This window comes from Orcinus orca, chromosome 15 (assembly GCF_937001465.1).
Source record: "Orcinus orca chromosome 15, mOrcOrc1.1, whole genome shotgun sequence".
In the NCBI taxonomy this organism is placed as follows: Eukaryota; Metazoa; Chordata; class Mammalia; order Artiodactyla; family Delphinidae; genus Orcinus; species Orcinus orca.
In genome coordinates this window covers 26,317,824-26,328,975 of record NC_064573.1, presented here as the reverse complement: position 1 = coordinate 26,328,975, position 11,152 = coordinate 26,317,824, and the positions used below count along the sequence as shown (strand labels likewise).

Genomic DNA, 11,152 nt, shown 5'->3' with positions numbered 1-11,152 from the left:
CGTGAGCCATGGCCACTGAGCCTGCGCGTCCAGAGCCTGTGCTCCACAGCGGGAGAGGCCACAACAGTGAGAGGCCCGCGTACCGCAAAAAAAAAAAAATTGAGTGGAAAGCTGCCCACACATGCACCAGCTTCCCCACACATGCACCAGCATGTGTGGCTGCCCCACACATGCACCAGCTTCCCCAGTATCAACCTCCTGTGTCAGAGGAAACTACTTTGACACGTCATTGTCACTCAGAGTCCGTAGTTTACATTAGAGTTCACTTCTGGTGCACATTTTATGGATTTTGACAAATCTTTAATGACATGTAGGCACCATGATAGTATCATATAGAATAATTTCACTGCCCTGAAATTCTCTGTGCTCTGCCTCCCTCCCTCTCCCCCAAACTGGCCACCAATATCTTTTTACTGTCATCATAGTTTTGCCTTTTCCAGAATGTCATATAGTTGGAAACATACAGTATAAAGCTGTTGACACAAATAGCCAATAAATAATCTATAAAAGGACTAAAAAGGAGTTTTATTTGAGCCAAATTGAGGACTATAGTCCAGGAGACACAGACTCAGGAAGCATTTGAATTATGTTCTGCAGGACTACAAAATAGGGGAGGATTGTAAAGGCAAAAACTGCAAGGTTACAACTAGTTAACATGAATTGTTTATCACGAATTATGATTGGGGCTGGCAAGAAGTAAGGGTGCTTGTTAAGTAAGTATTGGTTGGGTCCAAAATGGTTGCAGCTGCTAGCAGATCTTGTTTTGAGAATGGCTGGTGGTGTCCTTGAGTCTGGTACAGTTCAGAAATTCAAGTTCTTAGTAATGCAGGAACGTGTCTGAAACCATATCCACAATGGCCACCAGGCTCCACTTTGGATGCCTGAACCAGTTACTCCGTTTTGATTTTTAAACGCGTCTTTTCCTTAATGGTTAAAGCAGACGTACAATTTGTCTGATAGGCTGCAGAACAGGCTATTCTATTCAAGCCAAATCACGTATATGCCAGAATGACTTCCCCATACCTCAATATGTGAAAATTTCTTGCATTGTAACCTTTTCACATTGGCTTTTTTTACTTAGTAATATGCATCTAAGTTTCCTACATGTCTTTTCATGGCTTGGTGGTTTATTATTATTTTTTTACTACTGATTAATATTCCATTGTGTGGATGTACCATACTTTATTTATCCATTCATCTACTGAAGGGCATTTTGGTTGCTTTCGGCAATTATGAATAAAGCTGCATCCGCAGCTTCAGTGTGCAAGTTTGTGTGTAAACATAAGTTTTCAACTGGAGTAAATACCAAGGAGTGTGACTGCTGGATCATATGGTAAGGGTATGCTTAATTTTGTAAGAAACCACCAAAATGTCTTCCAAAGTGGCTGTACTGTTTTGCATTCCCACCAGCAATAAATGAGAGTTCCCATTGCTCTACATCCTCACCGGCATGTGGTGGTGTTAGTGTTTTGGATTTTCACCATTCTAAGAGGTGTGCAGTGCTATCTTCTTGTTGTTTTAATTTGTCATTCCCTGGTGACATATGATGTTGAGCATCTTTTTATATATTTATTTACCATCCATATATCTCCTTTTGTGAGGTGTCTGTTCATCCCTTTTGCCCATTTTTAATTGGGTTGTTTATTTTCTTATTGTGGAGTTTTAAGAGCTCTTTGTATATTTTTAATAATAGTTCTTTATCAGATGTGTCATTTGTAAATATTTTATCCCAGTCTAAGTCACTATTTTTTGTGTTATATATTTTATTACTTCAAGAATTATAATTTTCCTTAAATCTCCTTTTCTCTTAGACTTCTGAGAACTTGATTTCATTTATTTTAGCGTGAATTCAAAGCAAAACATTAAACTAACAAAAACAACAACAAAATGTGTATAAAACTGCGATAAATAAAATGCAAATTAATTTTTTAAAACAGCAATAACTACCTTTTAATGATTTTTTTTTTTTTTTTTTTTCCTGTACGCGGGCCTCTCACTGTTGTGGCCCCTCCCGTTGTGGAGCACAGGCTCCGGACGCGCAGGCCCAGCGGCCATGGCTCACGGGCCCAGCCGCTCCACGACACGTGGGATCCTCCTGGACCGGGGCACGAACCCGTGTCCCCTGCATCGGCAGGCGGACTCTCAACCACAATAACTACCTTTTGAGTGGCAGAAACCAGAATACCTTTTCGTTGAAAAAGTGGTACTTACTATACTTCCTTCACAAGCTCTTTGAAACACAGGTTGCTTCATTTTCTTTATTTTCTGGCAGTCTGAATAAAAACTTATTACCTTAAGCAACAAAACTTTATTTTAATAATTTTGGATGGATATCTTTATAAAATAGTGTTTTACCTGCCTGCATAAACAGCAAATATTGAACATAACTGACATTGAATCATAAGAGAATAGTGCATTCAAAAAACAACAAGGGAGTTCCCTGGCAGTCCAGTGGTTAAGACTCTGCACTTCCAATGCAGGGGGCGCAGGTTCTATCCCTGGTCGGGGAACCAAGATCCCATGTGACGCATGGTGTGGCAAAAACAAACAAACAAATAAATATTGGGAAACTGCTATATGTCTTAAAAAAAAAAAAAAGAACAAGATGTTGTGAAAAAGGAACAATCAGAAAATAAGAACAAGCTCTTGGGGAAAAAAAAAAGAACAAGCTCTTGGAAGTTAAAAATATTATTGTCTAAATAAATTCTGGAGAGTGGTTCAAAGACAAGGCCAAGGAGGTTGCCCAGAAAATAGAAAAAAGAGACAAAGAAAAGGGACACTATAGGAGAAAAAATCTTAAAAGATAAAAGATCAATCCAGGTTATATCCCGTTCAATTAATAGAGGTTCTTAAAAATAAACTGGAGAAAACATAGGGGAGTAATTTATCACAGAAAAAATAAAAGGCATTTTCTTTTAGAACGGAGGCATGAGAATGTCCAGCTTGTCAACGGCCAGCACAGTGAATGGAAAAAGGCTGGCACCAACGAAGTTGTATAATTTCAGAGCACCAGAGTTAAAAATAAGATTCTAAAAGCTTCCTGGGAATAAAAGATCCTTTATCTGCAAAGGAATAAGAATGTTATGCCCTTTCAAACTATCAAATTTTTAAATAGAATAAAAACACTTGCAGGCATGCAAATTCTCAACCACATTTATCTCCGTGTACCTTTACTTTAGCGGATGTGTGCTTCACTAAACCAAACCAGTGACCAGTAAAGAAGACTCCATTTCTAGGGGATCCAATGCAGGAAAGTGTCAAAGGGAAATCCCTGGATGAGCACCCATAGCAGGCCTAACAGTCAGCAACCTAGAGTGGAGAGGGAGGGTGGAGGCTTCAGGGAAGCCATGGCTGGGGGGAGTGTAACTGACACATTGACTGATGTATTTGATGTGTGGAAAGTGATGCGAGGGGCCTTTAGAGGTATGTGGGGATTTGAAAATTAGCAATAGGTATATAGAAAAGTAACCAAATTTTTAACATGAGGCAATTCTTCATTCCAAGGAAAATAATGTTGTCCAGAAACGGTAAAGTAACCACAGTACTTTTTGACTCAGCAACATTATTTACACAGTCATAATAATGTAATCACTGCATACTGCTATAACTGTAAGGGGAGGAGAGGGTGAGAGGTCTGTAAGGCAGCTTACTGCTCATCTGCCTTAACAAGTGAATAGTTTAATGTCTAATATTCATATATTATAAAACAGTGATATGTTTAAAAACATGGAGGCAAATATCAGAAGAAACAGCTAAAGTAATTAAGGTTGTTGCCTCTCAGGAGTGGGGGGAGGGGGCAGTGGAGTGGGACAGAGATTACTGCTTTTCCTTACAAATGTATAGTACCATATTACTGAGCCACACACATGCTACAGCGTGGATGAACCTTGATGACATTATTGTAAGTGAAATAAGCCAGTCACAAAAGGACAAATGAGTTCCCCCTATACGAGGAACCTGGAATAGGCAAATTCACTGAGACAGGAAGTAGAATGGTGATGGCAGGGGTTACGGGGACGGAGTTATTGTCTAAAGAATATAGAGTTTTAGTTGAGGAAGATAAAAAGTCCTGAAGATGGATGGTAGTGATAGTTGTGCAATTTGAATATACTTAACGCCACGAAACTGTACACTTAAAAATGGTTAAGATGGTAAATTTTATGTGTATTTTATCACAATGAAAAAGCAACTTAAAATGAAAGAAAATATAGTACTATTTGATTTTTAAGTAACTATGCACTTTTAATTTTATTACATTAATTTTTAGAAAGATTAGATGAATGCCTGAAAAATTTTTATGTCATCAGTGTGTTTGTGCCTAGATTTTATGACATAATTTGGGCCACTCAGGGGCCTTTTTTGCTTTCATCCAGTTCTTACCTGTGTTCTCCTTAGATAAATGTAAGTTATTTTCAAGTAAGGGAAGTATTAGTGAAAGTAAATATTTTCTGAATATATTTCAGGGGAATTTGAGATACCAGGTAACATAATGTAGCACATTAATACTGTGAATAAAAGTGCAAATTCATCCAGTTTGAATAAGTACATTGTTATGCAGGAATGTCCCCTTTATGGCCTCTGCTACTCAGTGGATATTCTAAGTGCTCAGCTGCCGGGTCCCCCTGAATGGATTATTGGAACTCATCTCCACATTTGTGCAGGGTCTGGGTGGGACTCCGAGTGAATTTAAGTTGCAGTAGCAAGTCAGTACCTGTGATGGTACATCTTGATTTCTGGCTCATGAGTTTATCATCACTTTCCTTCACCTGGTCCAAGTAAATGTGCATATATTTGTTTCTTTGCGGTGATAAGCAACAAAATACCAATTAGCTTGGCAGTAAGAAGTTAACTAGTCAAGTGCAATCCCAATCGAAATCACTGTACCTTCAGTTTACAATTGAGAAGGCAGCTCTGAGAAGAAAATAACAATGGAAAACAACTTTATATATCCTTAGAGACGTCAAACTGCCTTCCAGCCTTTAAGTTATGCTTCTTGCTTTTGACAGGTTACATTTACCATCAAGGGTTTATTGCTATAAAAGGAGTGTTATATTTCATTATCGTCTCACCTACATTTTCTTTTTTGTTCATAGTGCGAGATGAGGACAGAAGCACGACGAAAAAATCTTCTTATTTTGATTTTGCATTATCTAACACAAGAAGGGTATGTTACATTACAAATATTTACAGAGATGATTCCTTTCTTTCTCTGACCTCTGCTTTTCCAAATACTCACTTTTAAAAACAGTTAATAACTTTATTTTTTAGAGCAGTTTTCTATTTCCAGAAAAATAAAACAGAAAGTGCAGACAGCTCCCATACACCAGCAATACCCCGCCCTGCCCCGTCTCCCCTGTTACTAACATCTTACACTGGTGTGGTACATTTGCTGTAATTGATGAGTCAATATCGATGTATTATTATTAGCTAAAGTCCATAGTTTACATCAGGGTTCGCTCTTGTGTTGTACAGTTCTACGAGTTTTGACAAAGGCATAAAGTCACATATCCACCATTGTAGTATCATACAGAATAGCTTCCCTGCCCTAAAATCTCTTGTGCGCTACCTACCCCTGCCCACCCACAGCAACCTAGACACATACTTTTTTTTTTTTTTTTTTTTTTTGCTGTACGCGGGCCTCTCACTGTTGTGGCCTCTCCCGTTGCGGAGCACAGGCTCCCGACATGCAGGCTCAGCGGCCATGGCTCACGGGCCCAGCCGCTCCACGGCATGTGGGATCTTCCCGGACCGGAGCACAAACCCATGTCCCCTGAATTGGCAGGCGGACTCTCAACCACTGCACCACCAAGGAAGCCCCAAGACACATACTTTTATTGTCTCATTTACCTAGATATTTTTCACATTATGCATTTGAAAACTTCATTAACAAAGCTACCCTGTTCATGGGATACTTTCCCTTTCCCGTTCAGGTTTGAAGATAGTGTAGGCCATTCAAAGACGGTTTCCAGGGTCCCACTGCTTGCTGGCTAATGTACATAAAGATAACATTCTTTCTTCCCAGTTTTCCTTCTCTCGGAATAAAAGTATTGCATTTCCCTGGACGACCTGTGCTCAGATCTCTTTCCTGTGCGATGCCCATTCTATAGCTGGCAGGGGGAGGAAATCTGGAATCATTTGAGTTTGGCCACCTACCTCATGTGCGAGCACTTACATGAAGGCTGCTGATATGCTGGGAGTTGCGAGAGGGAGAGAGACCACCAAGTATCCGAAGGCTACTCTTTAGAGTTTCCTTTCATTTCAGTTTTCAGCCAGGAAGAAAATATTCAGGTTTCAGGGTTTGGGCTCAAAACTTTCAAGTCAGAGCAGTGGTTCTCAACCTGGAGAACCCCTCAGAGGACGTGTGGCAATGTCTGGAGACCTCCCAGGCAGCACACTGGCATCTAGTGGGAGGAGACCAGGATGCTGCTAAACATCCTTCACATGCGCAGGACAGCCCCAAATGTCAATCACGCCAAGACGGAGAAACCCTGCCTTAGAGCAGGAGGAACCAACCAGCTGCTGTATTTTCCCAAAAGTTTGAAAGAGCATCTTTTCCTCTGATAAACATAGTAGCTATCAGTGCACTAGGAGAGCTACCGTAACTAAAAGCCACATTTGAGAACTAGCAACCCTAGTGCTGAGGTAGGAAGGAAAGCTGATGAGGGCGGGAGGGTAGGAGGCAGCTGGGATGAGAGTGAGGAGTTGATCCTTGTTTCTTGAGCTGTGCCAGCAACAGCTGTTTTAAATGAATCTAGTGCCTTCTTGAGGGGAATGACCGTTCTAGGGACCTTGAGGAATTTTTTCTGTTAAATTTTAAGGGAAGTAGTATTAGGGTCCCCATTTGAAGAAATCGAGGCTCAGAGGAGTCTAGGAACTTACCAGAAGTCTCCTGGCGCTAGGTGGGGGCACTTTTGAGGCCTGTCTCACCCCAAGGGTCTTCAGGGTCCATTTCCTCTGCTCCAGTGTGGAAGATTTAGTTTTGTTTGAGGGTCACCTCAGGAAAATCAGAATGTGTGTGGAGCATATTTTATGAGTTTTTAAAAAAGTGATGGCTTTTTAAAGTCAGAAAATGAAATCACTGCAACTGTACTTAAGCATTCTTTTATTATCTAAGTCATTGAAGGATTTGAATTTTTTTGCCAAAATTTCAGAGGCACTGCATTTTGGTGACCAATTATAACACTGCACTTCTGAACAAACTTTGTTATTGAGTAATCTGATTTATTTTCTCCCCTGGACTGACCATGTAAGATCTTCAATTACAAAATGTGGCCTTTTTCATAATACCTTAACATCACAATTTTGGAAACGGCCCTTTTCTCAGGGTAAATATGATGAATTGTATCATCTTTAACACAAAAACGTTTCTCAGTCCACTTACTTTGAAACGGTTTTATCAGACAGTTCTCTTTTTGGTGTTGGGGATTTAAATTATATTGAGAAAATGGCTCATTCTTTCCACATCACCACCAGTGTCAGACCAGAGAAATGAGTCCCTCTCCACCCCCCATGGTTGGCAGGCAGGCCAATCAGGTGATGCTCAACTGCTAAATCTCTGTGTCCACACACAGCAAGAGGGTGGAAGTGAGAGCCCAAGTAGAGAAAGGCTGACTTTGGTCCTGTCTGTGCCTTTTTTCCCCCATCTGGAATATGAGAGTGTTCCTGAAGTTGCTCCACACTGTTCACCATCCATCCATGGAAAGCAATTCCAAGGGCAGCATGGAGCTGAGTGTTTGCTCTAAGACAAGGGCTGGCGGGTTGGCGTGGTAGGGGGGCTTCCTGGGTAAGAACACAGACTCAGGAGCCAACCTGCCTTGGTTCAAATGCCCACTCTACTCTTTGCTAACCAGCGACCTCGGGCAAGTTACTTATCCTCTTTGTTCCTCAGTTACCTTGCTTGTAAAATGGAGTAATGGAAGATAGTATTTAAGTGTCAGGCAGATGTTATTATTATGAGGATTAAATATGTGACATGCTTAGAATAGTGCCTGGCACAAAGTAAGCGTATATGAGTCCTTGCTATTTTTACTATGGAGGAGGTAGGAGTTGGATTTTATTCTTTTAATACCCAACCTGGTTCAGCAAAGGACTTGAAGCAGTGGGAATGTGGGTCTGGCACATTTTACGTTATCTTTTGATAAAATCTTAGCTCCATTCAAAAAACCCTGAGCTAGATTACCTCAAGGCAGTGTTTTCTAAGTGCGTGGAACACTGAAACAATCGTTCTGCAGAATGTTAATTGATGTAACTTTATTTTATTTTTTTATAAATTTATTTATTTTATTTATTTTTGGCTGTGTTGGGTCTTTGTTGCTGCGCACGGACTTTCTCTAGTTGCAGTGAGTGTAGGCTACTCTTCGTTGCGGTACGTGGGCTTCTCATTGCGGTGGCTTCTCTTGTTGCAGAGCACGGGCTCTAGGTGCGCGGGCTCAGTAGTTGTGGCACACGGGCTCTAGAGCGCAGGTTCAGTAGTTGTGGTGCACAGGCTTAGTTGCTCCACGGCATGTGGGATCTTCCCGGACCAGGGCTCAAACCCGTGTCCCTGCATTGGCAGGCAGATTCTTAACCACTGCACCACCAGGGAAGCCCAATTAATGTAACTTTAAAAGAGCTTTATGGTCAAGTAAGCTTGGCAAACATTGGGTTAAACCGGGTTAAACAGGTTCTCTTATTTCAGGACTTCTCAGATCCTCTGACTTATTAATGTGCAATGGGAATATCTGTGCTAAAGTCACAGTATTCAGGGCTTTGCAAACCAATTTGGCCAAGGAACCCTTTTTTTCTTAGGCCAACTTTAGGGACTAGTTTTCCATGGAACACTCTGAGAAATGCTGCCTTCATAGATTAATTGACCCTTTTAAAACCTGAACTCACCTTACAAGACCCCAACCTTGTGAGCATTGTATTAATAGATGTTTGGCAAATGTTATTTGAACAGCCATTAAAGAACTTACTAGCAGGTAGATGGGTAGAATAATTAGAAAGCGACTCAGTCGTTTATACAGATAATTCTTGATTTTTATTGTAATGTATTCTGTATTTCAGAAACTGTATCAGAAAGGAGAACTGTAAAAACAAAAAGACAAAAGTCAGATAGATTTCCCTTCTCCTGCAGGTGCTATTATGGCCTCAAGAGTTTCCTATTTACAAAGCATGCATTTACCCTTTTTGCCACAAGATGGCCTCTTGAATCTAGAAACGATGAAAATTATACTAGAGTTGATCATTTTCCTGAGACCTGCTGGGAAAGGGACTCACCAGTGGATTATCAAGATGAAAAGTAAACTATAGGTATTTTTAAGGACATATCAGTGTCAGAAAAGTAGACCTGCCTTTAACGAAAAACTGAGAATTCACAAAGAGGACAGATTATTGTGGATTGGAATAAACAATCAGGGAAAGCTTTGTAGGGAAGGCGATGTGAGCTGGTCTTGAAAAAGGTGTAGAATATGGATAGACAGATGGGATGGACAAGGACATTCTAAGCAGGGGCACAGAGAAAGAAGGGGCAGGGCGTAAGTGGAACCACTAGGGAAACAGAAAGAGCAGAGTTCAAATGCATGAGGGAGAGTTAGTGAGATCAGACAGTGGAGGGTCATGGCTACAGGTTCTTCTAGGTCTGCACATGCATCTCCTCTGGCCTAAGTCCCTCTTAACAGTCTCCCTGTCTCTTTACTGCTCATGCCTCTTTTTGAAGTCTTGTACTGTCACTCTGTTGGTTAAGAATTTCCAGTGGTTCCTCCTGCCAACTCTATTAAGTTCAGACCTCATTCAAGCCCAAACAGTGGAATAGGAACACAGAAGCACTTCTGTTCCCCTGATAAGTTAATTTAGGAAATATGGGGCCTGCCATCATCTCTTCTTTTTTTTTACACATCTCTATTGGAGTATAATTGCTTTACAATGTTGTGTTAGTTTCTGCTGTATAACAAAGTGAATCAGCCAAATGCATAGGTATATCCCCATATCCCTTCCCTCTCGAGTCTTCCTCCCACCCTCCTTATCCCACCCCTCTAGGTGGTCACAAAGCACTGAGCTGATCTCCCTGTGCTATGCAGCTGTTTCCCACTAGCTATCTATTTTACATGTAGTAATGTATATATGTCAGTGTTACTCTTTCACTTTCTCTTTCACTTTCACTTTCACTTCGTCCCAGCTTACCCTTCCCCCTCCCCGTGTCCACAAGTCCATTCTCTACGTCTGTGTCTTTATGCCTGTCCTGCCAATAGGTTCATCAGAACCTTTTTTTTTTTTTAGATTCCATATATCTGTGTTACCATACAGTATTTGTTTTTCTCTTTCCAACTTACTTCACTCTGTATGACAGACTCTAGGTCCATCTACCTCACTACAAATAACTCAATTTCGTTCCTTTTTATGACTGAGTAATATTCCACTGTATATATGTGTCACATCTTCTTTATCCATTCATCTGTCAATGGACACTTAGCTTGCTTCCATGTTCTGGCTATTGTAAATAGTGCTGCAATGCATGTTGTGGTACATGACTCTTTTTGAACTATGGTTTTCTCAGGGTATATGCCTAGTAGTGGGATTGCTGGGTCATATAGTACTTCTATTTTTAGTTTTTTAAGGAACCTCCATAGTGTTCTCCACAGTGGATGTATCAATTTACATTCCCATCAACAGTGCAAGAGGGTTCCCTTTTCTCCACACCCTCTCCAGAATTTATTGTTTGTAGATTTTTTGATGATGGCCATTCTGACCGGTGTGAGGTGATACCTCATTGTAGTTTTGATTTGCATTTCTCTAATGATTAGTGATGTTGAGCATCCTTTCATGTGTTTGTTGGCAATCTGTATGTCTTCTTTGGAGAAATGTCTGTTTAGGTCTTCTGCCCATTTTTGGATTGGGTTGTTTGTTTTTTTGATATTGAGCTACATGAACTGCTTGTATATTTTGGAGAGTAATCCTCTGTCAGTTGCTTCATTTGCAAATATTATCTCCCATTCTGAGGGTTGTCTTTTCATCTTGTTTATAGTTTCCTTTGCTGTGCAAAAGCTTTTATGTTTCATTAGGTCCCATTTGTTTATTTTTGTTTTTATTTCCATTTCTCTAGGAGGTGGGTCAAAAAGAATCTTGCAGTGATTTATGTCATAGAGTGTTCCTCCTATGTTTTGCTCTAAGAATT

General features: G+C 40.5%; 1 protein-coding gene across 5 annotated transcripts in view; it reads left to right on the top strand.

The window, feature by feature from the left end:
- The window catches only part of KATNAL2 (katanin catalytic subunit A1 like 2), a 90,865-nt gene that overhangs the window by 31,823 nt on the left and 47,890 nt on the right, over nt 1–11,152 (top strand). For 4 of the 5 annotated variants that reach the window (XM_033421361.2, XM_033421357.2, XM_033421358.2 and 1 more), the window contains exon 2: nt 5,094–5,164. The exons of the other annotated variant lie outside the window; for it this stretch is intronic. In XM_033421361.2, coding sequence (XP_033277252.1) covers nt 5,094–5,164 — 71 coding nt within the window. The remainder of the gene's footprint in view (nt 1–5,093; nt 5,165–11,152) is intronic. 5 annotated transcript variants of the gene reach the window in all.